The sequence below is a fragment of the Dunckerocampus dactyliophorus genome, chromosome 13, assembly GCF_027744805.1.
Source record: "Dunckerocampus dactyliophorus isolate RoL2022-P2 chromosome 13, RoL_Ddac_1.1, whole genome shotgun sequence".
In the NCBI taxonomy this organism is placed as follows: Eukaryota; Metazoa; Chordata; class Actinopteri; order Syngnathiformes; family Syngnathidae; genus Dunckerocampus; species Dunckerocampus dactyliophorus.
In genome coordinates, this window is record NC_072831.1 from 17,238,082 (window position 1) to 17,257,275 (window position 19,194).

At 41.1% G+C, this 19,194-nt stretch overlaps 1 protein-coding gene across 9 annotated transcripts in view; it reads left to right on the forward strand.

The window, feature by feature from the left end:
• ralgapa2 (Ral GTPase activating protein catalytic subunit alpha 2) overlaps nucleotides 1–19,194 on the forward strand; it is a 122,197-nt gene that overhangs the window by 76,064 nt on the left and 26,939 nt on the right. For all 9 annotated transcript variants that reach the window (XM_054796881.1, XM_054796883.1, XM_054796882.1 and 6 more), the window contains 4 exons: nucleotides 1,894–2,017; nucleotides 3,694–3,849; nucleotides 8,972–9,130; nucleotides 12,710–12,837. In XM_054796881.1, the coding sequence (XP_054652856.1) occupies nucleotides 1,894–2,017; nucleotides 3,694–3,849; nucleotides 8,972–9,130; nucleotides 12,710–12,837 (567 nt within the window). The remainder of the gene's footprint in view (nucleotides 1–1,893; nucleotides 2,018–3,693; nucleotides 3,850–8,971; nucleotides 9,131–12,709; nucleotides 12,838–19,194) is intronic.

The window sequence follows — 19,194 nt, forward strand, 5'->3', positions numbered from 1 at the left end:
CTGGTTGCTACCTCACACGCTTGACACCATCTGAACCTAAAAAGTTTGTCTTGGTCTCATCAGAACAGGACACAGGACATGGTTCCAGTAATTCAGGTGCTAAGTCTGATTGTCTTCAGCAAACTGTTTGCAGGCTTTCTTATGCATCATCCTTAGTATAGGCTTCCTTTTGGGATGACAGCCATGCAGATCAATTTGATCCAGTATGCGGCGTATGGTGTGAGCACTGACCAGCTGACCCCCCTCCTCTTCAACCTGTGTAGCAATGCTGGCAGCCTTCATACGTCTATTACGTGGATACGTGGATTGTTCATATTGCTCTAAGACTGCTTATTTTCTGTGACCTGAGTTCAAACTTGAGTGGGCACGTTTGGTCAAAAACCTTGTGCTTTGTCTCATAGTTTCACATTGCCATTGTTTGCCACAGTCTCTGAGCATACAGTATAACTGGTTTTGTGCTTCCAGAGGGAAGAATGAACATAATTGAGTCTGTCCATTCAAGGTTGAAAGCACCGTTCTCTTTTCTCTTCTCAGAGCACCATGTGTACTTATTTTTCTGTTGTCTCCGGCTCACTTGTCTCGCTGTCCTTTCACTCCTCTACCACTGCCTGTGGCCAAGGCGAGGGAGGGCGGGAGTATCAAGCAGGGGACAAGTGGGGGGCATATGTATCTCTCTTCTTTCCCTATAACTTCCACTCATCTCACTGTTGTTTTTGTCCATATCTTTACCTGTAAATAAGATATGCCAGTCAAAATAAGAAGTGCCACAATCAAAACTTGAACGCTTAAAAAATTTGACTATAGGTACAGGTCCATATTGGATGGCGTCTGGGTCCGGACTCGGACCACCGTCCGCCAGTAGGTGATCTCTGGCCTAGGCCATGTTGAGCTTCCAATGACCTGTATGACAGAGTGTGAGAGCAATAACACCATATTTAACACACCTGCTTCCCATTCACACCTGATACATTGCAACACTAACGAGTCACATGACACCGGGGAGGGAAAATGACAAATTGGGCCTAATTTGGACATTTTCACTTGGGTGTGTACTCACTTTTGTTGCCAGCAGTTGAGATATTAATGGCTGTTGTAGGAAAGCAGTGAGGAGAAGCGGTATTATTTTAGAATAAGTGTTTGCATTGATTGCCTTATTGTTGAGTGCCTTAAAATAAGTACGGCATAGAAATAACTGTTTAATCAATTAATATAATTAATGATTACAAGTAGTTTATAGAAATAAGTCTTTATTAAATAATTAGCTGAGTGGATGAACATCTGTTTTAAGTGTGTCAAAGGTGTGTCAAAGGTTAAACAGAAAAGTGGCGGTGCAAAACAGCTTGCACCAGCCAGGGTCAGCAGAATGTAGTCACAACAGATAAACATTGGCCTGAGCCTTGAAGTAGGTGAAGGACCAGCAGGTACAAACCAAGTCAGTCACTGGGACAATCTTTGGAGAGACTGGCACCAATGTTCTGAGCAAAGCAAGTATAAAAATGACAGATGGGACAATCGAGGGGAACTCTTTCATTCAGCCGGAAGATGGGAACAGGTGAATGAAACTAGGTACAGGGCTCTGAAGCCGCGAAAGATATCCTGTCTGACTTATTTTTCAATTAATGTCTGACTCATTCTTCAATACATTTTGTAAATCTAATTTGATGTGAGAGTCTTTTTTTCCTTCTCATAACTGGAAATTAAGCAACACGCAAGGGGGAGGTGAAATTGGCTTAATTAATTTTTCAAAGTGGTCCTTTGACCTTTAGGAGTTTGTGGAGAATTCCATCTCCAACACTGTGTTACGTTTTGAGGGGACAGTAAATTTACAAGCTGCACACCAACTACTTTGCATTGTAGTCAATGGTAACTGCTTTGTGCTTTCTTCTTCTGTAGTCGAGAGACTCACAAGATCGCTGTTTTCTACATTGGTGAAGGCCAAGAAGACAAGTGCTCCATCCTGTCCAACAGTGCCGGAAGCAAGGCTTATGAAGACTTTGTATCCGGACTTGGCTGGGAGGTAGCATAATTTTCGGACTATAAGCTTGGTCTGTCACGGTAAAAAATTTTGCTCAAGGATAATTGTTCAACAAATTATTGGCGATAATCGATATTGTTGACAACATTTTTTGAGACAATTTTTTCATTAATTATATGGCATAATAATGTGAGTACATCGTATCAAAAGCAATAAACTTAAATTTCTCAAGGATATTTAACATTGTAATTGGAATGTCAAGACCTTTTAAATCAAATGAATTAATTAATTGAACAAACAAAAAAAAACATTAAAATAAAATTGACTCTGTCTCATTTAGCAAAAATTGCAAAATCATAATCATAACCAGTAAACAAAATTGCACTTTAAAAAATAATCAACAATGAGTATAATTAACAGGTAAACAAATAACAAAAGTGCAGACTAGCCACAGGCCATATGCAAATCTGCAGCCACTTAATTTGACAGAGTCTAAGCAAGGAACACCAACATGTTGACATGGTTTAAGGCAGGATCACTCTGGAGGACCAATGTTGCCAGCTGTGCTAAACATTGTGCAAACAAACACAAGCAAACAGAGCTGGTGCTCTTTGCACAAGGAATTGCTGTTTGTGACATGCATGTCCTCCCAGGCAATTCATACTGTCTGTCAAACATTTGTAACATTTCCAGAAATGTTGGGTTTTCAACCGTATTGAAAGTTTGCATTTGTTTTGCAGTGTAGCAAGCGACACTGTCTATGACCGCGCACCATTTTTCACTGTTTTGTTTATATTTACTTTGCCAACCAAACACCTCAGTAAGCGTTGACTGTTGGGACTGTTTCGCCTTAGAAACCATCGGTTTTGTGCCTTCATTCATATTTGCGTTTGTTTGCTCACGAAGCTGACTTGCACCACTCTGTGTATCCACTCACTAGTAGCCCTGCCTCCACATACTGCAACAAAGAGGCTGAATGGCTGACAGGAGGGTTCACGCTCTCCGTTCATTCCACTATATAACCAACATGCACAGACAGACCCTCTTGTCATCCTGCCTGTGTAGTAAAGAGAGAGGTGGGAAACAAACACGTATGCACATGTCAATTTATCGAGGCCGGCAAAATTATCAACTTGATTTTATTTATCGTGCAATTAATCCATTTATTGATTATCGTGACAGGCCTACCTGCGGCTTATTTTATGGCTAAAAGTACTACAACTCCCATGATGCTTAGAGTCAGGAAGTAGTGATTTGGAGTAGTGAAGTGGACGATAAGTCTTATGCAGCGATCGTGTTTTGATCTGACAAATGTTTGATCAAGAGTAGAGTTACTTCAGCTTCTGCCTTGACTGCTTGGACCGCAGCAGTTGTTGAACTCCGATGGGGAAAAAAAGTGTCTCACGTCTCACCGGAGCTAACGAGTGACGCTGGGAACACAGAGTGTAGGTAGGATTGCAAGGTTTAAAGTGTCTTTTTGTGTAAATATTCCATGTTACGAGGACACCTGTGGTTTATGGACAAGTGCGGCCTATATATGTACATTTTTTTTTCTCTTTGGTTGGTGCGACTTACAGTATTATTCAGGTGTGTATCTATTCAGTCCGAAATTTACGGCACTTGCTAACTTGTCTGTCACTCAATACTGATGCATTTTTAATTTTTGCACACAAAAAACAGTTGCATTTCTATATGCTGATTTGAAACATTTTCTTCAGGTGGACCTAGCCACACACTGTGGCTTCATGGGGGGCCTCCAGCGGAACGGCAGCACAGGTCTAACTGCTCCGTACTATGCTACCTCCACTGTGGAAGCCATCTTCCACGTCTCTACGCGTATGCCATCTGATTCTGATGACTCCCTCACCAAAAAGGTAACTAACACTTACAACTGATGCCTGTAAGTCATATCTTCCTGTTCTAATTAGGATGCATGTAGCTTTACTTGGCGCCCCTGGAGTGGGGAAACAACACTATGCATGTCTGATGCAGAGAAATGGCTACACTGTTGCGTTTGGCCAGAATAGTATTTTTGATATCCTCCAGATTGGTGTTAAGCTGTGATCAGGAGGTGTGACTCCAGAATGCGACCATTGATTAGTGACCCTGGCAGGCAGGCATGACGAGTAGAGAGTGGCTGGTGTGCGAGTGAACAGGGGGGCATTTACCACTGTGGTAATGACAATGATTCTGCTATCCCCTGCCCCCCTCCCTGTGTGCTGTGACCAGGGCCTGGATTCAGCCATTAGCTCTCCCTGCGAGAGCAGGCGCCGGCCGGATGCCGGCAGGATCCTTTTATCCAATTCCTGCTGCCGCCACAGGAGCGATCGATTGAGTTCTGCAGTAGGATTCAAGACTGTAGTACACAAGTAGCAGTTAGTGCGAAGAAATGAGCTGCAAAGGCCCCTGCCCATGCTGCCAATCTTCTCATACAGTGCCCTGCTGAGAAGGGAAATTCATCAGGCCTCAACCTCACTCCGGTCCTCCACAGACCCTGCGTCACAGTAAAACACGTAAAATGCCAAAGCCATATAATGATCCGCAAAAAATTGCCCAAGTAAAAATATTGCCTATCTCGCAGAAGAAAAAGGGGGGAAATGGCAGAATGCAGTTTGCGGTCCCTCTCTAACCATTTCACGACAGGAACTTCTGTAATTGCTTATGCTCACCTTTCGGCCATGGGCTATATAGAAATTGGTTGGCTGGCTGCACGCACAAATTCCTGGAATGGGATGATTACAGTGGGAAGTGAAGATGATATAAGAATTGGAATGAGCAATGGGCTTCATCTCTTCGTGGATAGGTTGTTTTCCATGTCAATTTAAAAATAACACTTTTAGTCCAGCCGTCACCTACTTTACTGCCTGTGGCCATAGAGGCATACTGTGGGGGTTAGCTGCGTAGAAAAATGGATAAGAGGGGGGTCTTGGTGGCATGTTGCCTGTTTGAGAAGACCAAGGAGAAAAAAACAGCCAAATGAAACAAAAATGGTAAAAAAAAAAATTACAAATTCCTCAATCCAATTGTGTGTTGTTGCGCAGTGCAAGCTGCAGCAGTAGCAGCTGGCCTCGGTAATGCAGTTACAGAAGCGACATGCAGCGTTAGGGGTCAGGCCGTGTGTGTGTGTGTGTGTGTGTGTGCACGGGTGCGGGTGTGTGTGAGAGAAGATAGCCCAAGCTATTTAATTTGCCCCGAGGCACAGCAGCTTCAATGGGGCACCAAAGGTTGTTTTTATGAGTAGCCCCCAGTGTTCTGAGGTCCTCATCTGCTACATCCTTGTGTTTGAGGCGTATCTGTTGGGTGGGAGGTCAAAGACTGTTAATTGGACAGCATCCTTTGACTTGAATCAGATTTATAAAAATAAAACAAAGAAAGGAGTCTTCAACATTTGGATGTGATTAACAAGGGAGTGAATAAGTGCTGGAGCTGATTGATTGGAGCATAAGCATCCTCATTAAACTTGTAATTTAGCTCATCCAAATGCTAATATCTTAACCTAAATTAACATTGCAGTGTTAATTGTCATTTCTAAATGCATATTCAACATTTCTGTGAAATTGTCCCAGTGACTGACTTGGTTTGCTGGTCCTTGGATAGACTGGTGAGCAGTAATCAGCATGTCGTGTGTTTGTTTAAGATCACAGAATTACCATAATTAAGGGCTTATAATAGAATGCACTAATTGCATTTTTGGTGGCGAGGGCATGTTTTCTAATGGCTCATTAGGTCCGCAGTACATTGGCAGATGTTTTCTACTGAGCAGAGTCTTAATTTCTGCTAATGTATGAGCTACACTTGTCGGAGAATATAATGTAACTGTGTTGATTCAACTTTGGGTAAAGCTGTTTACCTATTTCAAAGTAGCGTCAGTCAATTTCCTGGTCTTTAAGTGTACCCTCTTGTCCTGCCTGCTTTCATTTGTGTTTGTGAATAGAGTGGAAATAGGAAGCAATTTAATCTCTGATGGGGGAAGTTAATTGGGTTTGAATTATTGGTTTTAAAATGCTCAATTTTATGCATTTTTGCCTTTCAATTTGAATGCATGTTGAGAACACTATAAAAGGGGTCAAATCTTAACCAAGACCACTGTTTAAATTCTTGTTTGTAAAATGTATTTACTGTGTTTATTTAACGTCGTAGCTGCCCTTGTATCTGATGCATTATGTGTTTTCTTTTGTTACGAGTAGGGATGTCCCAATCAGCATTTTTGGCCTCCGATACGATTTTGAGTCCCGATCCGATACTTTGACAATGTTATTATAGATTATGGAACTGAAAATGTTTTTAGCAAGTCACTAAAGTAAACACAATAACACCATTTTATGAATCTTTTTCATAAAATTAAGAATTTGCTAGTATTGTTGTAAATCCCATGAAATAAAACTCTGAGAGAATTAAAGGTCAGATTCACATTGAATTTGTGGTATTTAATGCAGCTCTGCTAATACTACCCACTGAAATTGTCATTTTGCAGACATTGCACCTGGTTGTAGGACTATTTTCATTCACACTGCAAAAGCGCTTCCACACAGCTGACATGGCTTTGGTTACTTTCCGGTCTGCCACAAAAACAAAGCACTTTATGGTAGCTGCCGTAAATATTGGGTGGGCTCATTTGGAAAAAAGGCAAAAATGGTCCCGATCCTGATCAAATAACATACGCACACAAAAGTTTGTGTGTAAAATGGGATACTAAGTAATGTACAAAAAAGGCTCACATCACTCCGACTTTTCTGTTTAGTTTTGGGGCTTCTGGGGATGATGCTAACCACCGACAATGACGGGCTGAACTCAGTCACTTGCCCTAAACCTCTAGCATTCTGGATGTACTGAAGTTGTGCAGCTTTGTCTGAATTTAGCTGGAGAATTTTTTTGCATCTACACACTGATCTGTTTGATGCAGTGACAAAGTAAATCTGCAGAACCAAACTTCTAAAATAATGCATAAAGTTAACAATAACTTGTTACCCAAAAACATTATACAGTATTTCTCTATAAAAGATACTATATGTTCTAAATCAGGGGTCACCAACGTTTTTCGTTGTGAGAGCTATTTTTACAAAATGAAAATGGCCAAGAGCTACTCATTTTTGTAACATTTATTTTCAGAGCTTATTTTTAACCCAAACAAAGTGAATATGCTTGTTTGACCAGAACATTAACAAAATGCTGGTGTCCACAACTCATATTTTGTATTTCAGAATGCATTTCTTTCTACTGTTCTTTCATTATTAACTGAAAACCTGAATGAAAAGCAGGCTTGCAGCACCTCATGTGGTCGTGGGGGGCTACCTGGTGCCCGCGGGCACCACGTTGGTGACCCATTTTCTAAATGAACCAATATCGTCCTTGCAACGTATCGGCCACCACGAATTGTGATCCAAATTAAATCATTACTAAAACGAATCGTTACACTCCTAGCCTTTGGTAATGTTCCAGTCTGAAGTGAGATGTTAACTAGATGAGTGAGTTGTGGTAGCAAACTACTCAGCACAGACTTTTATAAATCTAATGAGTAACTCATCAAGGCAGCATGTTGATGGACTGACTGAAATGTGTCAGCTTGAGGTGTCGAGCTAGCTGCAGAGTAGTTATTTGTGTTGTGGAAATGATTGGATTTGTTTATACCTTGAACTTTGTCATGAAAGAATTTTGCACATAAACTTAGATGAAACTGGAGGGGTTGTTAATCTGTTAACTGTAGCAAACAGTATTAATGAACCTGAAGCTTTGACTTGCACCGTTTCCTTTTGGCTCTCTGGCACTCCCATTTCTGTGCCATGACAGATTCTTCTTTTCTCCATGGTGCCTTTTGCCTACTTTTAACCATCCTAACGTTGACAGGAGCAATGATATCCAAAACATTTACAACACTTGATGTATAAGCGCTCAACAGATCATCACGCTAGATGTTTTCAAACCTAATCCTTGCCATAAACTGTATCCCTGTGTTATCATTAATGAGGCTTCCCTGAACAACTGCAGACCCAACTGCTGGTTTGGGTGTAACAGACAGGTCAATGAAAACACAAAAGTGATCACAAAAAGCAACATTCACATTTGTAAATAGTAACACCCTCAGTAATGATCAAACCAAGAATGTGGCCTCTGCTATGGGTGGGTTCAGTCACATGCTCAATGAGACCAATTTGGGGACAGCAGTGAGTTGTTTAGCATGCCTGTCGTTGGCTACATCCACATGCACATTCCTGTCCCCTGTACTGACCAAAAAGTCAAAATCAGTGGACCCAACTGAAAGTAAATCAGTAAAATCATCAATAAAACAAATCTGTTATGATTTGTAAATGGTAATATAAAGTATGGAAGTTCATTGTTCCAGCTATGTTGTCTGATGTCTATTTATAGGATTCTTATTTTTTATTTATTATTATACTGATTATTGTATATAATTATTATTTATTATGATTGTGGAAAAACTTTGACCATTATATTACCACATTGTTACATGATCTTATCATTTGGAATACAGACCTTTGGAATACAGGAAGTGAATAAATGTATTGCAATTGATTTGAAATGGATTGGGGTAGGATTAAATAAGTTTTGCTTCTTGCTACACCTTTTGGACATGTGGAACTATGAATTGTACTATGTGATGTATTCCATTGTAATTTGTATACATATTGAACTACAATTAAACCATTACTATTACCGTGTTTTAACACCATGTTGAATGACACATACTGTACTTTTTGGGTGATTTATATTATCGCTGAATATGGCACAAACCCGCCACCCCTCTGGTTTTGTCGTGTTTAAGATACAAAGTTGAAATGAAGTGGACTAGACTCAATCAGGACAGCATTAGCTGTGTTTTTGTCGAGCCACATCTCAGTTAAAAACACAAAATCTAGATGGTAAAAAGAAATAAAATCATTAATTTAAAAAATTATTGATTAATTAATCATCACCATCGGAGGAAAACTTCATGGATTCGCCAGTCTCTTGATCAGTCTGATTTTGCGTTTTTGGCAGCTGCGTCACCTTGGAAATGACGAGGTACACATTGTGTGGTCAGAGCACACCAGGGACTACCGGCGTGGCATCATTCCAACGGACTTTGGAGACGTGCTGATTGTCATTTATCCGATGAAGAACCACATGTATTTCATCCAGATCATGAAGAAACCACAGGTGAGACAATTGATTTTGTCATCTGTTTTGTGAAGAATACACACAAAGGACACATGGAAATAACACCCGGCAAACACCATATACTGTATATGATAAAACAGAATAACACAATGTGGACACTCAGTAAAGCGTAAGCCTCCGATTCCAAACCAGATGAATTTATCAGCATCAACTGTACCTCTTTAAGTCCTGCATTTACCCACATTTTATCATAAAGATTCAGATAAAATATATTAATTTGGGCTTTAAAAAAATGTGCCCTTTTCTTTGGCACACTTCCCCCAGAAGAACCTGCGTCACACTTGAAAGATATTGTGCACATTAAAGTTAAAAAGTACACTAAAAACAACAAAAGTGATATTGTCCATCCTCAGTGTAGCAACACGGGACTACAGTATGTATTACTCTACTTACATATTCTTCCACCATGCACGAAACTAGTTCTTTTTCCATTTTGTACAGTATTAATAATTTATTGGAGTGCGTTCGTCATCACAAAAAGTATATTCATGTTGTATAGCAAAGATTGTTTTTGTTGTGAAGCATTAAACTAATTGGGTTTTTTTTTCAGGATGACAGCTAAAGCACGTTATTTTTCTGGCACAATAAACAAAATATTGGATGGCTATATTCACAGTATTCATTTCTACCCTGTACACATTAATAACCCCATGTTTCCTGGTCATTTCAATTAGTTTTAGATGTTCTTTCTTCTGTTGCAATGTCTGTCTGAAGGCTCTTAGCTTCTGCACTCTCATAGTGCATTATTACCCACACTGTGGGTATGTGCTCTCAGAAATGGTTACTTTCCATTCATGGCAGGCTTTCATCTTCAGATACTCCATAGTACTTCACTGGATGTAGAGCCTTCCTGTGGATAGTTCCATTTTCTGTGGCTCACTCAATGCTCTCATATTCTCATATAGCATTCTACATACATGCAGCAAAACATTTAAATAATGTATTTCTCTTGTAGGCCCCATAACCCTGCTATATTTACGTATATACACTACCGGTCAAAAGTTTAGAACACCCCAATTTTTCCAGTTATTTACTGAAATTCAAGACCAATGAATAGCTTGAAATGGTACAAAGGTAAGTGGTGAAGTGCCAGAGGTTAAGAAAAAAAGGTTACCTAAAACTGAAAAATAATGTGTATTTCTGAATTATACAAAAAGGCCTGTTTCAGAGACGACAAAATGGGTCAACAATTTAAAGCTGTTCTGCAGAAATGGAGGCTGATCAAGCCTTGGCAGTTGGTGCAACTAATTCCTACAGGTGTTCCAAGTTCTCGAGTACTTACTATGTCCTGTTTGCATAAAAACAGTGTTCAGAACACACTGTGGTACGATATCCTCGTGAACATCGGTTGACCAGCATTGTACTGGAGGAGATAATTTGTTGCTACAAAAATGGCAAGAAAATAGGGAATTAACAATAAAGACACGTAACATAGACCTTGTTTTTGATGTTCAACTAACGGTGTGCGTCTATAAACGTGAGTAACCTGGTTATCTCTCATTCATTCAATGCTAGACGCTGTTTGCACTGTGATATTGTATGAGTTGTGTGCCTTAAGCATCCAGCCACCAAGCTGGTCACCAACTGCTGAGCTAAGTTAGCCTCGTCAGCATTGCCACCAATTCATTATATTGTTAGCTTGCTATTTCAATGTGTTTAGTGCACTGCTGATTGCTGAGATGTTATGTTGCTGTGCATTTGTGTATATGTCTAGGGAGGGGCGGCCGCTGTGTGTGACTGACCTATCACAGAGCGTGAAGAGTTAATATAAAATGAGGATTTTCCGTCATCACGATTACGGATAATGATGAGCTGTACTCCTTTCATGCTCGTATCCTGAAAAATGCATTATCTGTAACGGATACTCGTCTACAACATCCCTAGCGGCTTTCTACTTGTCTCACATAGGGATTGTGGATGATGGGCAAGCTTCCAAAAAAGTGCAGTTTTCCTTTAAGACAGTTAAAAGTAGGATTGGGCTTAGAGTCTCGAGCATCAATGGGAACCGGGACTAACATTGCGATTCTCCCGGGATCGTTCAAATGTTTTTATTTCGATTCCTAGTTTTGATGCTCACTTCGCCAACTGGAAGAAATAGCTGCGAACACCAATGAAGAAGAGGCCGGCGAGCACTAGCCAAAAAGAAGCGGCTAAAAAGTTTGGCTTGACTTCATTAAAAAAAAAAAAAACGGTCAGCTCAGTGCAACATTTGCTACACAATGATATCATGCAAAGGAGGGTGCACGATCAACATGATTATTGTTCAGAAATAACGGTTTACCTCGCATTTGAGGCGCTGTGTCGAACTTCCTCCAAGCAGCCAGAATCAGGGATGTTCAACAATAAATGACGTCTCCTACCAAAGTAAACCAGGATTTCAGGATCCTAGCTGATGTGGAAGTTTGGTGTAAATAAAGGACAGGAGCTATGGCTAGGCAATTTATGTACTTGCACAGTACGTCTCTGTTTGCAACAGTCAAGGGACTTTCTCAACCCACACAACACACTTCTGGCCTTCAAAATAAGAGCAGTGTCATAAAAAATATCTTACACCAACATTGAGACAGAAATCCAAGTATAATACTTGTCAAAAGTAAACATCTTTTGTGAAAGTGTACCCCAGTGAAATGAAACTTCATAACATTTATAATTCAAGTTGAATGCTTTGATGTTTGTATTCTGGTTGAAAATACCCCTGTAAGAAATTCAGACTAAAGTTGATCAAAAGTTCATATCATGAAACAATTCATCGACAAGTTCAGACATTTCATCCAAAAAGAATTCCAGTTAGCACCTTCATTTAAACCGTGCAAACTTTTATGACCCTGCCTTTTAAAAGCATTGGAATCGAGAATCGTTAGGAACCGGAATTAAAACAAGGAATTGGAACTGGAATCATTGAAATTCAAACGATGCCCAACTCTAGTTAAAAGGTACAGAAAAGCACTTCGCCTCCTTCAAATTTCAAAGTCAGAAGTCACATTTTATGGTACAATTTCATCCATCACTGCAGTTTTATGGCAAATGAGTTAATAATAATCACCTAAAAATCCCCTTTGTTATATCATTTGACTTCCTATTACCCCCCTTAAATTACCAAGTTGAAGACAGAAGGACCTTTAGGAGAGACTTTGACATTCCCGTCAACTTCCAGGTCAATAACCATTGGGCCTCGGTGATTAAGGGCCCGCATGAACAGACACGTGTGCCCACACACACTCACACACTGGCGCTGAAATGCTTATTGCTGCTTTGTATTTGTTTGGTAGCTCAATATGAGGGCATTGTTAAGTATCGATTGTCATTTTAATTTCATTTGCCATACATTGATTCTCACTCAATATGTGCCGTTGTCATGCAAAGTTGGGTAACATCAGGTTAAGTGTTGAACCTTGCCTTAAACAGATGGAAAAACGGTCGGAGCATGATTTTTTAATCAGCCTCTCTTATTTTTTTAGGTGCGGGATAAACCATCAACAAAATTAAGTTCAGATGAGCATGCATGTTGAAATACGCAGTGTCTGTATTGTTACAATTGTTTCACTCCTACATTTTCAGGTTCCCTTCTTTGGGCCTCTATTTAATGGTGCCATCATCAATGGGAAGCTACTGCCAAGCTTAGTGCGGGCCACTTGTATCAATGCCAGCAGAGCTGTCAAGTCCCGACTGACACTCTACCAGAGTTTGTATCCTTTTCTTTGCATTCATTCAGTTTTATATAATACTAATATGATTAAGAGGCATTCAATAGTTGTGTTATCATAATTACCCAATAATCTACACTTATTTAAGTCTGTGATATGTTTAAATGTTTTCTATGACTCTGCTGGATTTATAACATTGCAGAACTTATTCAGCAAAACCAGCATCCTTTTTGGGTAAAAGCACAGAGACATGTGGTGTACTTGTCACGTCAGCCAATGTACACAGCAGAGCGCTGACATGGATCTTTATTGGCTGGTTGATTTGCATACAGCTATTAAGCCGGGGCTGTTGCACAGCCTGGAGCAGCATGGGAGGTTGTATGGAGCTGTTTACGGTAGGCGCGCTGATGTGTCATCATCTATTACTACAATTTTATGGAGCACAAGGAGCGCCCAAATAAGAGCCACATCAACAAATGTGGCACATGCTCACACACACACACACACACACACACACACACACACAAGCTCTCATCCTTCCACCCATCCCTCCCAACAGTGTGCCGTTAAGAGCCTGACTCCAGCTGTAGTTGTCAGTTGGTTTAAAGGCAGTGTAATCACCAATGGAGACAAATTAGCATGTGAATACCAGCAGCACTGGATTTGGGAGGGAGATGGGGGGGGGGCTGTAAGAGGGACGGGATGGCCCCTTGAGGGGGAAACCTGATCTCTCATAACACCCCACTCTTTCTTGGACAGCATGTACAGCACCGCCTCACCAGAGCCCCGCTACCCCTCTGGCGGTTGCTATAGAAACCTTCCCCAAGGTGTTTTCGGTCAAAGAGTAATATTTATTGTTTTTACCTTGTGGATTATTGTTAAACTTAAATAAATTAAAAAGTGGCATATACAGTATGTAGTTAGGATGTGACTGTTGTTGAATAGAGCATCTAGCACCCCCTGAACCCTCAATTTTCTCTATCAGGCCTAGTCTGTGTGTCCCCGGGGGCATCCTGAGTGACAGATGTCTGTTACCCGACGCCAAGAGAATTAGCCTTGTGTGACTCTCGAATGGGAGGAGCCAGCCACAATCTTGCCTGCCTCTGTGAGCCTCGGGGGAGTGCAGGGGGACTTTGAGCGGCCACGGAAGCCTTACCTGGCATTCCTTAGCAGGGAAGCTTGCAGCAGAACGTCATGATCTATGAAAGGAAATAAGCCTCTGGAGTTCTGGCACTGATAGTCTGCCAGGCATCACCCTGTCCAAGAGACGTGCCGAATGAATCTGCCAGGCACACTAAGCACACAGCCAGTATCTGCATGTCCGTCTGCTGTTTGTCTGAGGAGAAGGGAAGTGAATGACTGCTTTGATTTGGTGATGTCAATGTACAGCATAGGCATGTTCCATAAAGCTAAGCCTGTTGTATGCTTTCATCATTGCATTTGCAGTTTCACACTACCAGCTTTTTGCACTTTCCCGCACCAGTGTTCAAATTTCCACCTTCTTTTGAATTGTAGCTCTTTCATCTTCTTCATGTTCGAACAATGGTACAAGCCTTTTTTCGGCTAAATCCCTGTCCTTAGTTTACCACAACACGATGCTTTAACACTCCACAGACTGCTCTCTTCCGGTGAGGCCACTCTCCTAGGTAATTAGTTGAATATTTCTTCTAAGAGAAGCTACATGACCCCCATGTATCCTGATAAAAGGCCAGTATGACGCTGCGGCCCCCCTCCCTCGCACTCTGTCAAGGCTAGAGAGGACTCCCAACAGTCTGCTGCAACACTCACAGATCTCGAAGACTAATAGGATTTGATATAGAAAATGACCACGGGCAACATTTTTCGGAAAATACAGAAACAGATAGGCCATGGGAGGGTTTTCAAATTCATTTCTCCCCAGCCCTTCTTATGTCATCTGTTCTGTGATTTAGGGAATCTGTGCAGTCTAACTAGTTTTCATACCAGTGCTCAGTGTCAGTTGGAATTTGCGTCAATGTTGTCTGTCAAGGCTCAATTATAGACATCATATAACAAGGCTCTCACAGACAACTCGGTATGTATCATCTATTATTTAGATGGTTGATGGAAAATGCAGCTGGTCTGGGTTTTGGGTGTGTTTGTGTATATTGTCTGTCTGGTCTTTCCTTTACAGTTGCTTTATGAATGCTGGGTGACCACAAGATGTTTGCTTTTATTAAACCGCATTTTCCATCATTTTATCAGCATCAAAGTATCAAAGTGAATGTCATTTGAAGCCTCTTTTTAATGGAGCATCATACAAATAGAAAAAGACGTATAGTGGAACCTCAACGAAAACCGAAAAATGACAATTGTGCATTGCAAAAGGCCTTGCTTATGTAGCTCAACAGTACGACGCATTCAAAGAGAGAAAGCTTTTTTGCCTTTGCCATCAAACGACCATGACAGTGTGAATACCTGAAAATGACATTGAATCCACATTTTTGCCAATATTTTGGCTTTGAAAGGCTGTTATCTTAAACTTCTGATCAGCTGATAAACAGCTTATTTCAGTTTAATGGTTGTTTGCAATAATTGCTTACTCAAAAAATGTTTTGTCTCACTCCCATTTCTTCTTTTTGCATTTTCAAGCTCTACTTAGAACCTCCTTAAGATTCAACAGTGCAAAATGTAAATTCTTGCAATTTTTCAACTGGTCTTAAAATTTTGATCAGGAGTGTGTAAATGACAAATGAAATGGATGAATGATCATTTAACATCATTTTTACCTTTTATTGAAGACTGTCGTTCTCGTCTGTTACAGGCTAGTTACGAGCCTAATTGTAAAATTCAGCAGCTGGTACAATCATCATTACACACACTGGCCTGGATAATTTTCTGTTATGTTATCTCCCTTAAAGCGTTCCCGCTACAACCTGTGTTAACTAAGGAACCTTCACACTACAATCCTATTGTAACAGACGCTACCTTTGTACTTCGGTACGACTTCTTTCTTTCAGTTGTGTTTCTCACCTTCTTTATCAAAGTTCTGGCAACCTTTTTTTGCAGCCGTATTTTTTTTTAAGAACAGATTCCTCTAACATTCAGTCGTACAAAGTGCTCTTTGCACAATGCTTGTTAGGAGGAAAAAAGGAGACAGATAGTTGTTCATCGTTCTGTGTTTGCACTATGAACAAACACAAACGTAATAAAGAGCATTAAAGGATTCCCTGGCCGGAACCTGTCTATAGTGTCCCAACTCTAAAAGAACCACTATCCATTCTTCACAGAGACTGTCACCTCCATGTGGATGCTTTCTTTGGGCAGTCAATTCCACTGAGTACTTTATTAGGTGCACAGTCTGGCCGTACGATATCCAAGACATATTTTTATCAGGGGCATACGAAAACCGAGGTTCCACCGTATTAGCTTGACAGAGCGTTTGATTGCATCACCTCAACCCAGCCTTGCTACCATGGCTGCTGCCACATACTGTGTCACCACTGTCACTCGAGAATAATGTCTTCATATCGAAGTTTGGATTCATTTCTTTCTTCGATAAGCACTTTCCATCACTCAATTTGATATTGTTGAGGGTAAAAACTGTCTTTGAGTGCATGTGTGTATTGGAGAGACTGCAAGTTTCTAATAGGTGAGACAGTACAGAGCTGACCTTGATTCAGAGACATGGCCTCCCTATTGGACAGAATCAATAGCTTTTGCACACTGTTCTTAGCCCCCATCCTCTGCTGTGACACACACAAACACATACACATGCACAGATCCATCTCCAGGCACCGATCAATAACCATAATCTGTTTCTGCCCTTCGCCAATCATGCGAGCCAGGCTTTTTTGAGTGTGTGTGTGTGTGCGTGTGTGTGTGTGCATGTGTGTAGTTGTAGAAAGATTAGAGGCAGGTTTGGTCTTTTCAGTGAAAAGCTGCTGAAGTCTGCCATGATCCCACACAGGCACTTATGAGTACAGAATGCTAAGAAAAGATGTACCGGTACATAATATCAGTGGATGTGTAGTGATGATATGAACCCCTGCTTGCAGTCCTTTGTATGCTGTTAATGCACCACCCCCCAGACGCCATCGTAATTACAGTCAACTGCATTGACAATGACATTTTCACATTCCTTCTTAGCAACTCATTGTCCCGTTCCTTCTCTCTCTTTCCGCATCTTTGTCTATTTTTTCCTTTTTCCTTTTGTCTACTGTCATGATTGCTCACCTAGCACAGATGAAAGTGTGATTGCATGGCTGTTGGGTGTCACGAATAGGATCTGTCATGTTAGTGTTGTCTCACATGAATTATTAATCACCACTGATAGGTCTAATTTGCCAGCTGTTTTGCCATAACTGTATTCAGTCTCATGGATAATACAGGGCAGTTTTATATCACTGAGGAGTATGCAGTGCTCCAGTGGGCACAGTGAGATGCCAAGCACTAGTCCATGATATACCAGGCCCACTCAATGGTCTCAATTGATGTGTGTATAACAAGTGAACTTCCTGTTTATTAAAAGCAGTGGGGATAAAAAAGTGTCAGATTGTCGTAATATAGATAGAACCACCCAAATATGTATGCACAGTGTTTAAGGTTGGTAGGTTAGGGTCAGAGGTCAGCATGGTTTTATTGTGATGGAGGCTGTCCTCAGCTTTGATAGAGCGGTTGAAAGTTTATGCAGTATTTGGGGGGCTACCGAGAGAAGGTGCAAGGAGGGGGGGGTCTTTTCCCCCACTGAATGTTTTAACCTAATCCCATTATCAGTGTAGCGCACTGCCTCCCAGTTTTCCCCCTCCTTTTCCCTTCCCCCCTCTCACCCTTCTCTCCAGCTGACCAGCTGTTCTTGCCGAGACTCACGACAATGTCCGATGTGTTCAGATCACTGAGTACCCCACCACCACCAACCCTCCCCAAACACTCACACAAATACACAACGCAACCATGCACAACCAACGCGTTTGCTTAGTTCATTGCTAGAGCCTAGGAAGGCCAAGAGGGAGGCGGGTGTTAGTTTGTGGAAAATGAGGAATCTTTGGCAGCATAGGGGGGTACTGTGGGTGGTGGGGTGTGGAACAAGCCCAGGCCCGTCAAACCAAGAGCCCTGACTCAGGGGGCAGCCCAGCTCGGATGGCATATGGCGTCTAGCGTCATACAACATGCAAAAGTATTCTCTCTCCACGCCCCCTCCCATTTACTCCCTCTTCTTTCTGTCTCTCCCCCCTGCTGCTAATGCAGAATGACTCATAGCATTACTCATTTTTATCCTAAACACTGCCCTCTTACACACACATACACACACACACACACACACACACACACATATCAGCTCCTCCTCCTCTTGCTTTCAACCCCATAAGACAAGGGCGTATGGGACCCACACCCTGAAAGCCCAGAGGGCCAAGCCCAACTCGCTTCACGGGGCCACCCCCTTTTAAACACAGGTAAAGCAGGCATGGAGCCAGAAGGGGCAACAGCAGGGACTCAGAGCCCGGTCTGTGCTACAGCATGCACATGACTAATGTCAAACTGTGGAACCTCAGTAGCATTCACCCCGGTTAGCGTGTTGGTTAATGTTGAAAATTTAAGCCACAACTTTGCCTCGGTTTGCATGCATTCTCCGGTTAGCATACAATATGTCCCGCCTTTTCTTGTGTTTATAATACATTGTGTGAGTCCGTCTGTATTCTTAATTATTTTTTTTTTATCAGAAAAGGTTCTTTTTTTGTTATCATCTTATTAGCTAGCGAACAAAATGGCAAATGGAATCGGAAGTTACATTGCCTGTCTACGATGTCATCAGCGGTTGACTCTCAAAACTTTTAACACAAAACACATTTTTATAGATTTATATGCACAGAACAATTCAAAGTACATATAAATGACAAATGAAAGTGCTAAATGAACATTTAAGGTTACTCTTACCTTCATTGAAGACTACTGTTCCCAAAAACACGATGTGGCAGCGAGACACCACAAGGACACCATCTTCCTGAGTTATTTCTTGGTTTCAATGGTGTTTCTCATCTTTTTTTTTTATCAAAATGCTGGCACTTGGAGCTTTCTTTGGCTCCATTTTGGGTTACAGTATTGAGGTGAGAAACACTTTTGAATTCAAGAACCAACTCGTCAAAACAGGAAGGTGGTGGTGATTGATCTTGTGGTGGTCACATCAAGAATCACGTCGTCAATGAAGGTAAAAATAACCTTACGTGTTAATGTATCCCTTTCATTCATAATTTATATATACATATTTATATCCATTTCAACTTGTTTTCTGCATGTCAAACTATATTTTTAAAACTATAAAAACGTGTTTTGTGTTAACGTTTTTGGAACAGATTAATTGAATTGGACGTTATTTCTTCTGGGAAAAATTGATTCGGTTAGAGTAAGACCTTCTGGAACGAATTAATGACACTAACCAAGGTT